At 44.3% G+C, this 14,067-nt stretch overlaps 1 protein-coding gene across 1 annotated transcript in view; it reads right to left on the reverse strand.

The window, feature by feature from the left end:
- Window positions 1–3,839: 3,839 nt before the first annotated feature.
- LOC132663426 (F-box/WD repeat-containing protein 12-like) overlaps window positions 3,840–14,067 on the reverse strand; it is a 50,769-nt gene continuing 40,541 nt past the window's right edge. Inside the window, exons 8-10 of the mRNA XM_078436092.2 lie at window positions 13,286–13,464; window positions 13,081–13,208; window positions 3,840–9,046 (exon numbers count right to left, since the gene is read on the reverse strand). Coding sequence (XP_078292218.2) covers window positions 8,920–9,046; window positions 13,081–13,208; window positions 13,286–13,464 — 434 coding nt within the window. The 3' untranslated portion in view covers window positions 3,840–8,919. The remainder of the gene's footprint in view (window positions 9,047–13,080; window positions 13,209–13,285; window positions 13,465–14,067) is intronic.

Consider the following 14,067-nt stretch of genomic DNA (forward strand, 5'->3'; position numbering starts at 1 on the left):
AATTTATCGTCAAGTTACCTAACATACAGTGTATGCTCTCGGATTCAGAAGTAGATTCCCATGATTCATTGTTTACATACAACAACCAGTGCCCCATCTCAACAAGTGCCCTCCTCAATGCCCATCATCCATTTCCCTCTCCCTTGCCCCTCCATCAACCCTCAGTTTGTTCTCTGTATTTAAGAGTCTCTTACGGTTTACCTCCCTCTCTGTTTGAAACTATTTCCCCCTTCCCTTCCCCCATGGTCTTCTGTTAAGTTTCTCAAATTCCATATATGAGTAAAAATATATGATATCTGTCTCTCTCTGACTGACTTATTTCACTTACCATAATACCCTCCAGTTCCATCCACGTTGTTGCTAATGGCAAGATTGCATTCTTTCTCATTGTCAAGTAGTATTCCGTTGTACATATAAATCACATCTTCTTAGCCATTCTTCAGTTGATGGACATTTGGGCTCTTTCCATACTTTGATTATTGTTGATAGTGCTGCTATAAACATTGGAGTACATGTGCCCCTATGAATCAGCACTCCTGCATCCTTTGAATAAGTTCCTAGTAGTGCTATTGCTGGGTCATAGGATAATTCTATTGTTAATTTTTGAAGAACCTCCATACTGTTTCCAGAGTGGCTGCACCAGTTTGCATTCCCACCAACAGTGCAAGAGGGTTCCCATTTCTCCACATCCCCATGAGCATCTGTTCATTCCTGAGTTGTTAATTTTAGCCATTCTGACAGATATGAGGTGGTATCTCATGGTGGTTTTGATTTGTATTTCCCTGATGAGAAGTGATGTTGAACATCTTGTCATGTGTCTGTTGGCCATCTAGATGTCTTCTTTGAAAAAGTGACTATTCATGTCTCCTGCCTGCCCATTTCTTCACTGGATTGTTTTTTGGGTATTGAGTTTGGTAAATTCTTTATAGATTTTGGATACTAACCCTTTATCTGATATGTCATTTGCAAATATCTTTTCCCATTCCATTTGTTGCCTTTTAGTTTTGTTGTTTCCTTTGCTGTGCAGAAGACTTTTATCTTGATGAGGTCCCAATAGTTCATGTTTGCTTTTATTTCCCTTTCCTTTAGAGATATGTCAAGTAAGAAGTTGCTGTGGCTGAGGCCAAAAAAGTTGTTGCCTGTTTTCTCCTCTAGGGTTTTTGATGGTTTCCTGCCTCACATTTTGAGTTTATTTTTGTGTATGGTATAAGAAAGTGGTCTAGTTTCATCCTTTTGCATGTTGTTGTCCAGCTCTCCCAGCACCATTTGCTAAAGAGACTCTCTTTTTTCCAATGCATACTTTTTCCTGCCTTGTCAAAGATTAGTTGGCCATACATTTGTGGGTCCAATTCTGGGTTCTCTATTCTATTCCACTAATCTATGTGACTGTTTTTGTGCCAATATGATACTGTCTTGATGATTACAGCTTTGTAGCAAAGGCTAAAGTCTGTAGTAGAGGCTAAAGACTGTGATGCCTCCAACTTTGGTTTTCTTTTTCAACATTACCTTGGCTATTCGGGTCCTTTGTGGCTCCATACAAATTTTAGGACTGTTTGTTCTAGCTCTGAGAAGAATGCTGGTGCGATTTTGATTGGGATTGCATTGAATGTGTAGATTGCTTTGGGTAGTGTTGACATTTAAACAATATTTTTTCTTCCAATCCATGAGCATGGAATGTTTTTCCATTTCTGTGTATCTTCTTCAATTTCTTTCATAAGTTTTCTAAAGTTTTCAGCATACAGATCTTTTGCAACTTAGGTTTATTTCTAGGGATTTTAAGGTTCTTGGTGCAATTTTAAATGGGATCAATTTCTTGATTTCTCTGTCACTTCATTATTGGTGTACAGAAATGCAACTGAATTCTGTACATTGATCTTACATCCTGCAAATTTGCTGAATTCATGTATCAGTTCTAGCAGTTTTTTGGTGGAGTCTTTAGGGTTTTCCATGTAGAGTATCATGTCATCTGTGAAAAGTGAAAGTTTAACTTCTTTGGCAATTTGGATGACTTTTATTTCATGTTTTGACTGATTGTTGAGGCTAGGGCTTCCAACACTATGTTAAACAACAGCAGTGAGAGTGGACATCCCTGTCATGTTCCTGATCTCAGAGGGAGAGGTCCCAGTTTTTCCCCATTAAGGATGATATTGGCTGTGGCCTTTTCATATGTGGCTTTTATGATGTTAAGGTATGTTCCTTCTATCCTGACTTTCTTGAGGGTTTTTACTTAAAAAGGATGCTGTATTTTGTCAAATGCTTTTTCTGCATCTGTTGACAGGATCACATGGTTCTTATCCTTTCTTCTATTAATGTGATGTATCACACTGATTGATTTGCGAATGTTGAACCAGCTCTGCAGCCCAGGAATGAATCTCACTTGATCACGGTTAATAATTTTTATGTGCTGTTGAATTTGATTTGCTAGTATCTTGTTGGGAATTTTCACACCCATATTCATCAGGGATAATTCTTCTTTTTAGTGGTATCTCTGTCTGGTTTGGGAATCAAGGTAATGCTGGCTTCATAGAATGAGTCCAGAAACTTTCCTTCCAGTTCTAGTTTTTGGAACAGCTTGAGAAGAATGTATTAACTCTGCTGTAAATGTCTGGTAGAATTCCCCTGGAAAGTCATCTGGACCAGGACTCTTATTTGTTGGGAGATTTTTGATAACTGATTTAGTTCAAATTTTCTATTTCTTCCCGTTTGAGTTTTGGTAGTGTGTTGGCACCTAGGAATTTGTCCATTTCTTCCAGGTTGTCCAGTTTGTTGGCATATAATTTTTCATATTCAATAATTGTTTGCATTTCTGTGGCATTAGTTGTGATCTCTCTTCTTTCATTCATGATTTTATCTATTTGGGTTCTCTCTCTTTTCTTTTTGAGAAGTCTAGCTAGGGGTTTATCCAGTTTGTTTATCCTTTCAAAAAAACCTCTTAGATTCATTGCTCTGTTATACTGTTTTTTTTTTTTATTATGATTTCTGCTCTAATCTTTATTATTTCTCTTCTCCAGTTGGCTTTGGGCTTTCTTTGCTGCTCTGCTACTAATTCCCTTAGGTGTGAGGCTAGGTTTGTATTTGGGATTTTTCTTATTTCTTGAGATAGGCCTGGATTGCAACGTATTTACCTCTTAGCACTGCCTTTGCTGCATCCCAAAGGGTTTGGACCGTCGTGTTTTCATTTTCATTTTTTGTGACCCAGTATGTGATCTATCTTGGAGAATGTTCCATATGCACTCAAGAATGTGTATTTGGCTGCTCTTGGATGAAAGGTTCTGAATATACCTATCAAGTCCATCTGGTCCAGTGTACCATTCAAGGCCATTGTTTCTTTATTGATTTCCTGCCTAGAGGAGTATTAAAGTGGAGTATTAAAGTCACCTACAATTACTGTATTCTTATCAATAAGATTACTTGTTTGTGATTAATTGATTTATATATTTGGGTGCTCTCAAGTTGGGGGCATAAACATTTACAGTTGTTAGCTCTTCTTGATGGATAGACCCTGTAACTATGATATAATGCCCTTCTTCATCTCTTGTTACAGTCTTCAGTTTAAAACCTAGTTTGTCTGATATAAGTATGCCTACTCCAGCATTCTTTTGACTTCTAGTAGAATGATAGATGGTGTTTCATCCCCTTCAATCTGAAGGTGTCCTCAGGTCTAAAATGAGTCTCTTGTAGACAGCATATAGATGGATCTTTTTTTTTTAATCCATTTGATACCCTATGTTTTTTGATTGGAGCATTGAGTCCATGCACATTCAAAGTTATTACTGAACGATAGGGACTTAATGTCACTGTGTTATCTGTGGGTTTCATGTTTGTGGTGATGTCTCTGGTCCTTTGTAGTCTTTACAGCATTCCACTCAGAGTGTCCTTTAGGATCTCTTGCAAGGCTGGTTTAGTGGTCATGAACTCCTTCAGCTCTTGTCTGGGAAAGACTTAATCTCTCCTTCTAAATGATGGCCTTGCTGGATAAAGGATTCTTGGCTGTATATTTTTCCTATTCAGCACATTGAATATTTCCTGGCAGTCCCTTCTGGCTTGCCAAATTTCAGTAGACAGGTCTGCTACTACCTTTATGTGTCTATCCTTATAGGTTAAGGCCTGTTTTCCCCCAACTGCTTCCAGAATTCTCTTTATCTTTGTTTTTGCCAGTTTAGCTATGTTATGCCATGTTGAAGACCTATTTTTGTTGATTCTGAAGAATTCTCTGTGCCTCCTGGATTTGGATTTATGCTCCCTTACCCAGATTAGGTTAGTTCCCAACTACAATTTGTTCAAGTAAACCTTTTGCCCCTTTCTCTCTCTCCTTCTTCTTCTGAACTCCTATGATATGGGTATTATTACATTTCACTGAATCAGTTCTCTAATTCTCCCTTCATGGTCTAGCATTTTCTTATCTTTTTCTCAGCTTCATCATTTTCCATACTTCATCTTCTATTTCACTTATTCTCCCCTCTGACTCCTCCATCCTTGCTGTCATTGCATTGTTTATTTTGCACCTCATTTACAACACTTCTTAATTTGTCGTGACTATGCCTTAGTTCCTTGATCTCTGCAGCAATAGATTCTCTGCTGTCTTCTATGCTTTTTCAAGCCCAGCTATTAATCTTATGACTATTATTCTAAATTCTTGATCAGTTATATTGTTTTTATCTGTTTTGAGCAATTCTCTAGCTGCCATTTCTTCCTGGAATTTTTAGTGAGAGTTACGTTTTGTCATTTGGGCTAGTTTTCTATCCTTCATGTATTTTAATAGCTTGTTATGTGTCCTGCACCTACAAGCACTACTATATTAAAAAGGGGTCATACACTGTCCAGGGCCTGACCCTTCAGGAGGTGTTTTTGGAGTGTGTTGCGTGCTCTCTGTTGTTGTGACTCTGGTTGCTTTCTCTTCTTACTCATAGTGGCGGTTTGGATCTTCTACCAGTTGTGGTTTGACTTGTTCACTGAAGTGACCCTGGAAAAATTTTAAAAAGGGGGGTGGTGGTGGAAGAAGCCTTATCCCATAGAAAGAGAGAAATGATGGTGGTGAGGAAAAGAAAAGAAAAAAAAAAATTGACCAGGGAGAGAATCAGAGAAACTACATGGTTTAATCCAGAGAGAGAGGAAAATAAAGGAGATACAGAATAGGTGTAAAAAGACTAGATTAAAAGTGTCTGCTTAAACAAACGGACAACCAGAAAAGAGAAGGGAAGAAATGAGGAAGAAAGAAATGAGGAAGAAATGTGTGTGTGTGTATATATACACATACATATACATATATACACATATATATGTACACACACACACACACATATATACATATAATGATATATGTGTATACATATAATAATATATATGTATATAATCTATAAGAAGAATTGACCAATAATCAGAAAATGCAAAACCACTGGACCAATATAGGACAGTGCCTTGGAGTCGGTGGCTGTGCTGGTCTGGAGGAGAGGCTGTCTGATTTGTCCGCATCAATCCCGCTCTTGTAGATACGCAGTTACCAGGCATGGAGGGGCACAATTTGTAGAGGTGAGTCCCGCCTCCACTGTGGGCCTGCTGTCCCTTCCCTGAAGCCCCACCTTGTTGGATAGGGAGAAAAATGGTGAAACCCCAGTCTCTCCTTCCCGGACTGGGTGTCCCAGACCACTCTGTTCAGGTTGTTCTCACAGTGCTGCGGGGGCACAAGCAGGCCAGTTTGTCCCACTCCAGAGTCTCCCACACCTCCCAGGCACTCGGCTGGGACTCAAACCCTGATGTCTTAAGGGATCCCACTCCACAAGCCCCGGTTCTGGGGTCGTGCCACTCTACCCAACCAGATGACAAAGGGCTTCTGGCTGGTGGGCACCTGCGGGGTCTTTTGTCCTTGGAGGCTATATACCTTCTTCCCACAGCACTCAAGGGACAGGACTCCTCTGACTGCACCTCTGGGCTGGCTACTGAGCCCAGGGCTGGGCTCTGCCTCCCCCTTCCCCCAGGGCACGTGCGTAGGGCAGCAGACCCCAGTCCAGAGAAAGCCCTGCAACCCTGGATTGTGTTAGGAATTTGTTCCTTCTCCGTTTTTTTCTGTTCCCTAGTCTATGGTCTGGACGTTTTTCTTTTGTCCAAATACAATCCTACACAGTCTCTTCTTTTTGTCTCTCCACCGAAGGGGATTCCTCCCCTCCATGCCTACACTGTCCATTTTCTCTCTCCCAATTCACAGTCATGCACCTATGGCCTGCCAAGCTATCCTCATGGGCCCCTGGAGATGTTTTTGTCACTCTGTAGCCTGGAATTCCAAGTCTTCTGGCCTCAATACTGCTATGTTTGAGGGACAAGGGAACTTTGGGTCCCCCTACTTCTCCACCATGTTGACTCCTCCCCCTGTAGGGCAATACTTAATTATGGTGGTGACCAATGTCACACTTACCTTGTTTCTAGCATCAGTGGAAACATTTCTGACTACTCACCATTAAGCATATTTGCTCTTTTGTATCCCCTTTATCCAGTTAAGAAAATTATCTTCCATTCTTATTTTGTTATTTTGTACTTTCTACTTAACCCATCAATTACTTAAAAGTGAATTTTAGGGGCGCCTGGGTGGCTCAATCAGTCAAGCACCTGACTCTTGGTTTCAGCTCAGGTCATGATCTCACAGTTTGTGTGTCCAAGCCTTGTGTCAGACTCTGCACTGACAGCATGGAGCCGGCTTGCGATTCTCTCGCTCTTCCTCTCTCTCTCAAGATAAATAAAAATAAACTTTAAAAAATAAAAGTGAACTTAAAGAGTGATTGTGTTTGTGGTAACTGTCTTTTTAAAAAGGCATTATTATAGTTAGTAATTAATATTTTAGAAATTGTTAAGACGTCACCTGTGGCCAAGAACTAGGGAATTTTTTTCAGTATTTTCTGTACTTATACAGAATATCTTGGGCTGCACCTGCAGTAACAGAGGCTCTGAGGAAGGTTGAGATCTACCTGCTGGCAGGAATCAGAGGTGCTGCTAAGGCCCTCATGCTCCCCAGCAGCATCAGCCCTCAAAGGGAAAGAAGCCTCAGAACTTGGATTTAGAGTACCTGGGAGCAGGACACACTTCCTGTGTTTCCCCCAGGCTGTGGCATCACACCTCATAGATGTTGCTTTTCCCTAAGGAGTCCATCTGCCAGACTCAACACATGGTTTCTGCAAGAGTCTCCCATGCTCGAGTTAGGGCAACTCTCTCCCTAAGCCTCCCGCACCACAGAGCTGTCCTTGGGCAGGGCCACCACACCCAGATGTGACACCATTTAATGCTGCTGCCAGCACACATGAGGCCCTGGTGGGCTGCCTTCCCTAAGAACTGACCACACTGCTTCCCCAGCTATCACATGTCCATGCCTCTCGGGTGGCTTGTACCCTCACCAGTCCCTTATCGGACCTCCCCTCTTTTGCCAACATTCCAACCCCTTTCCCGTGTCTTCAGCAAAAACTCCTCTATCTCAACTTACCTGAATCTTCCCTTTATCTTCTGAACAGCTATTTCCTCTCTTGCTGTGTCATGTGTGTGTGTTTTGCAGCGAATTTTTTGCCTCCTCTCCCTTCCCCCATGGCTGTAAGCAGGATGCACTAGGACCGCTGAACACCCGGTAGGACTGTGATGGGACAAACAGAGAGTTCTGACTTCAAGCTGACAAAGACTTTGGGTTTCCAAATGCCCACCTTATGTAAGGTATTCACACGAGGGGAGGCTGAGCAAAAGATATATGGGGATCCACTGCCCTGTTTTTGCAACTTTTCTGTAAATGTAAAATTACCCCAAAACAAATCTTAGATTTCAAAAGGGGGAGGACACAGATCTCCTCTTGGGTAAATAACTGCGTCTGGGCTTATATGGGACACAGGTGCTGTGTTGGGTATAACATGCAAGTACTGGGCAAGGGGGTATCGGTACTGGACAGCTGAAGTGGCAGGCTGCGGTAGCGAGCTTTTCATCCTCATTGTCTGTTTCTCAGGAACTTTTCCTAGTTTTGAAGAATTTTTCACAGTGTGAGTCTGGACTGGGAGCTGCTCTATTGAAGCTTAAAGGGTCAGACTCTCCCATCCTGGCCTGGATGGTGAGGGCTTGCGGCAAAGTCAGAAAATCACACTCACATCCTGGTGTTCCCAGCCTTGAAGTCACCCTTCCCCAGAAGCAGCTGGTAAGTTTTCAGACGGTGTCAGTGCCACAGATGCAGTGGCAGCAGCGTGGAAGTGTTGGGGAAAACAGGGACGGTAGGCCAGACACTGCTGGAACAGGCCCTGCTTCCTACGGTTCCAGATCTGTTTCTCCAGCCCCCCCGCTGACCCGGCACACTTCTCTATCTCCTTCCAGTAAATTCCTTTCTTGGTGTTAGTTAGCTAGCTTTCTGTCCCTGCTGCCTGTAGCTGAGAACCCCGGTGACCCACCCACCAAAGCAGCCAGGGCCTCCCTGTGGACCAACTCCAGGGATGCCATCTGTACAAGACACAGAATGGCATCCCTAGAGCTGGGCAGTGTGGTGCCACACAACCATTTATTAACGTGTGCCTAAAGCACATAACAGAATGGGGGGAAAAACCATGTCCTTACTTCGTTACATATCTAACAACAAAATAATCATGGTACAAGCCCAGGCCCTTGTACTTGGGCCTTCTGGCATCCACTCCTCTCTACCACTTACTATCTGAACAAGCTTAGGCAGGTGGCGTGGCAGCTGGACAACGGGCCAATAATGGGTTACTCTCCCATTACTGGTCCTGTTCCTCATCTGAAAAACAGAGACATCATACCTCTTTAACTGGTTTGTGAGGATTAAAAAAAAGTCACATAGCACAGTGCCTGGTCCATAACAGGTATCTGAGAATTGCTCATTTCTGTTTCAATGGTGTTAAGTCATCATTTAGTCTGTATGTAGACAAGCTCTTCACCAAAGTGAGATCATCTTCAATTGATGCAGTCATCTGAGCCACGCTGCACTTTGAAGCAATATGACCTCAGAATACTCGTCCCAATGTTTCTGGCTTCCACACCTACAATGCTCATACTGTCGCCTTCCACATGGGTGAATCCACTGCGAAAGGAAGGGACAGGTTGCACGTTAATTTGAGGAAGAGACATGTGGTTAAGTAGCTAAGCCTTTACACAGAGAATGGAGTGCAACATCCTGACTGTCTCCAGCCAGCACACCCCGTCTGTGTTGAGACCTGTGTTCACTCTAACAGATAGCAAGATGATCACATTCTGGAGTGGGGATAACAGCTTGGGGCCCTCCTGACAGTAGCTGCCCGAATCGCAACGATTCCAGCTGGTCTAGAAACATCTCCTGATAGAGAAGAACTGGTATCTAATCCAATCTTGGCAGGGTAGAGTCATTTCCCTGGAAGTGAGAATCAGCCCATCAATTCCTGACCAGTCTCAGTGAAAGACAAATGCAGGAGCTAATGGGGCCATCATTTTCTACAGTGTTCTCTTCACCTAGAAAGACCAGACAGTGCTGCTCTGAGCATGACAGAGAATGAGCCGGTGAGAGAACCAAACCAACCGAACCACAGAAGGGATTGGAGTTTCCTGCAGAAGCTGTTTCTGGCTATAGATTGCTTCTAAAAACACTGCCACTCTGACTTTTATGAAATACCTTTTAGCTTGGAGTAAATTCCACACTGACTTACTGAGTTTAAGTAGCAACTGAAGTTCTACTTAACTTAGAAATTAGTATCAAGAATGCAAGGTGGCATCTCCAGACTCTCAGAAAACTGCAGCATTGGATAGTCTACACTGGGGCTGGGCAGGAAGCAGGCAGCATAGTCAGTCAGCCAGTGGTCCTCACGGTTTGTTGGCAAGAAAAGTTGAACCAGCATCTGCTTCCTTTCTTATTCTCTTTAGAGAATTCCTTAGTCTTTTTTCGTCCATTGATTTTTAGTAAGTGTGCAGAGTTGTGCAACCATCACCACTATCCAGTTTGGATTTCCATCACTCCAGAGGATCCGTGGGGCGCGTCGGCAGTGAATCCCCTCCCACGCCCAGCCCCAGGCAGCCTTGTTTCTACAGACTCGTCTTTTCTAGAAGGGTCATGTAAATGGAATCACACAACGAGGTCTCACACATCTGGCTTCTTTCATGTAGCACAACGTTTTTGTGGTTCACCCACAGTGTCCGTGTCAAAAAGCTGTTCTCTGTCACTGTGGAGTCAGATTCCCGACTGAATCTATCCATCTACCAGCAGATGGGCACTCACAGTATTTGCACTTTGGGGGTATGTTGAATAAAGCTAAGAACATTCATGTACAAATCTCTGTGTGGACATAAGTTTTATTTCTCTTGGGTAGATACCTGGGAGTATGCAGCTAGGTTGCTGGTAAATTTATAGTTAACATACTTGTCTTCCCTGTTTTCTTTAGAGAATCAGTAGGTATTCACAGATGATAACATTTTGGGAAACTGAAAAGCTCTCAGAAAGTACTGGTTATGTCTTGCAGCATTCAAAAGATGCTGGAAAAAATTTATGGGGAACAGCATGAAACAAGATGGCAGGATTTCTTGTTGTCAAATGAAGCTCCCCAAGAGAAATTACCACTCAACTAAGGATTTCCTGAGGAATCTGTTTTCAATTAGGAATGGGGCATAATTCATTATCATGATTCATTCCAGGGTCCTGATTAAAGCACATTTTTTATTTTTATTTTTTAATTTATATTTATTTTTTAATTTTTTTAATATTTACTTATTTTTAAATTTTTTTTAATGTTTATTTATTTTGAAGGGGAGAGAGAGAGATGGAGCATGAGTGGGGGAGGGGCAGAGAGAGAGGGAGATACAGAATCCAAAGTAGGCTCCAGGATCCGAGCTGTCAGCACAGAGCCCAACATGGGGCTCGAACCCACAAGCCGTGAGATCATGACCTGAGCCGAAATTGGACACTTACCACTGAGCCACCCAGGTGCCCCAACATTTATTTATTTTTGAGAGAGAGAGACAGAGCACAAGTGGGGAAGGGGCAGAGAGAGAGAGGGAGACACGGAATCTAAAGCAGCCTCGAGGCTCTGAGCTGTCAGCACAGAGCCTGGTGCAGGGCTCAAACCCACAAACTGCGAGATCGTGGCCTGAGCCAAAGTCGGATGCTCAACCAACTGAGCCGCCCAGGTGCCCCTAAAGCACATTTTTAAAAAGATATTTCTTAGTGTCCTACTTACTTGTCACATTGAGAATGGTGTCATTTCAGTGAAGGATGTGTTCACCATTCTACATCCGTGTAATTCAGTGTGTAAAAACACATACGAAAAAGAAGATTCTAAGAGTGCTACGTGCTCAGCATGAAGGAACAGGGTCATGTCAGTGAATGGATGTATTGTGTAATGCATGGGTATGTGTTTTAAAAGACATGCAAAAAATAAATTTCTAAAAGTGCCACTTGCCTGCTAAGTTGAGAACAGTGTTATTTCAGTGAGAGGCTGTTCTAACCACTCCGTAATGATGTAGAGAATTCTTCAAAGACGCGTACAGAAAAGAGAGGACAAAAAGTGTATTTTGAGGCCGACATGGGAGCACAATCCCTGGCAGGCAGCCTCCCCACCCAGCCTCTTTTCAGCGACCATGAGGACAAGTGTGTGTGCTGTGTGTCCCCCAGAAGACAGAGGCTTTCCTGCCGCTGCAGAAGGAAGCCATCACCGACAGTCTGAGTGTCTGCGGCCTATAAATCGGGACCTCCCCCACCTGAGAGGCTTGTTGCAAAGGCCTCTGGTCACTCACAGACTCAGCACCACAAGGCTGCAAGACCCCCACGCTGAGGGCAGGGGCCTGAAGGGGTAACAGCACTGGGGCATTAACTAGCAAAAACACAGCACCTACAGATGTGAACGTGGCCTCGAACTTCAAAGGAATTTAAGGAGGAATCCTGAGTGAAGAAGCAACTGTGAAGATGCCAAGTCCTTCTCAGAATGGGAGCGTCTGGTGGAGGGGGGGGCGGGGGGCACAGTGGGCCTGGGTGGCTCAGTCGGTTGAGTGTCCAACTCTTGCTTTCACCTCAGGTCATGATCTCATGATTTCATGGGATGGAGTCCTGCATCAGGCTCTGTGCTGACAGCACGGAGCCTGCTTGGGATTCTCTCTCTCTCACTGCCCCTCCTCCACTCATTCATACTCTCTTTCTCAAAATAAATAAATCAACTTTAAAAAACAATAAGAAAGAGAGCATCAGCCTGTCCAGTACAGTTTGTTTAGAAATTTAAGAGAGAGGGTTAAAACCGACTTACAGGCCAGTTGTCGTTAAGATTTAAGTTGACTCTCTAGTTAATTCTTTACCTTATCAGAAAGTTGAGTTGTTTACTAAAAATGAAGATTCTTCTGTGTTAATTAGGAGTTTGCTTTAATAATCATCTTCAAATGACAACTAACTGAAAACTCAGAAACGAAGTAGGTTATAGAAATCTAGTTTTTAAAATATTTGGTTTTGGGCTTAGTGTTTTTTCATTTACGAAGGTAAGATGTTTGCCCCAGGAGGTCGAATTTACCCCAGACCTCATACCAAGTAACTGATGGCTGTCAGCACTCTTGTCGTGAGCAGGCCGGGGGAGTAAGATCCACGGCCTGTCTACTTTGTAGAACTCACTGTGGCAAGAAGAAACATAAGTGATTCCAAACACTACTTTCAGAACCCAAAGCAAAACTGCCTTCTTCGGGACTTTCACCATCTCACCCCCACTGACTCCACCACCACCTGTACGTGGTATATGGTTTCGGAATCACGTGAGAGCTGGACTGCAGGGCGGTGCTGGGCCCACCTGGGCCTCACTACGCGTCCCTGGGGGACTCTGAGCAAAGTATCCGCATCCCAGAGCCTCTGTTTCATCTGGAAAAGTGGGTAACACCAACTTCAGGTGGTGGCTTTGTACATTAGAGGAGATAATGTACATGATGCTTAGCATCTTTTTTTTTTTTTAAGCACAGTAGGAAATAGCACCTGAGCAGTGACTTGCCTCGGGTGCCCAGACAGTGAGGGAATGGCGGAGCTAAGACCCAAGCCACAGTCTCACCCTTTCCAATGGCCATCTTACAGATGCCGCTGGCAGGCTGGGTGAGGCCACTGTGAAGGAAAGTGGAAGCAGTTACCTGGCCCATCTGTGGGAGCCCCCAAGCAGGTGATAGCAGCTCTTGAGGACGGGAGGCTTCGTTTCTTTATTCCACACATAGACTCGCAGGGATAGGTCAAAGGAAGCGGTGATGACTCGGCTCTGGTCCTTGAAATGAAAAGCCAGGTGAGGTGGGGCCACGGGCTCTTCGGGTGGGGGTGCAACACAGGCAAGCCCACACTCACCACCCACATGGACGTGATGGGCCTCTGGTGGTCCTGGAAGGCTGCCAGCTGCACCCCGTGGATGGTGAAGAGCGCCAGCTCCGACCCGGACACCAGCAGGATCACCTGAGAGCCGTGGCCCTTCATGAGGTGAGGAGGTATCATGGAGTTGGGCAGGAGGAAACTTGCCATCTGTTGTACTTTGTGAGAGAAAAACACACGGACTGTCATCTTGTGATACAGCTGGGGGCCCAGAGCACACGGGCCTCACCGAATGTGCCGTGCGTGGCACTGAAAAGAGCAGCACTTTTGCGGTCACGCCTACGTTCAATCCCAACCCAAGCGTTTACCCCCCGGAGCCTCCCCTTCACCAGCTCTCCAACACCGATGCCAACACCCTAGTTACGGGCACTACAAAGATTTGAGGCAATATGCATGTGGAAGTGACAATACCTGCACACATACCCTCCAGGGAATGGGCCCCCCGCGCTTCCCCATCTACGGCAGGGTGAGGTAAGAAGTGGCTACATGAGAACTGTGACATTCACAACATCTGCGAAAAACTGCTGTTGACAATACTATCTTTTATATTGGATGGCGTTCCTCATTTAAAAACAATTAATTGCGGGGCGCCTGGGTGGCGCAGTCGGTTGAGCGTCCGACTTCAGCCAGGTCACGATCTCGCGGTCCGTGAGTTCGAGCCCCGCGTCAGGCTCTGGGCTGATGGCTCGGAGCCTGGAGCCTGTTTCCGATTCTGTGTCTCCCTCTCTCTCTGCCCCTCCCCCGTTCATGCTCTGTCTCTC

This window comes from Panthera onca, chromosome D4, assembly GCF_046562875.1.
Source record: "Panthera onca isolate mPanOnc1 chromosome D4, mPanOnc1 haplotype 2, whole genome shotgun sequence".
In the NCBI taxonomy this organism is placed as follows: Eukaryota; Metazoa; Chordata; class Mammalia; order Carnivora; family Felidae; genus Panthera; species Panthera onca.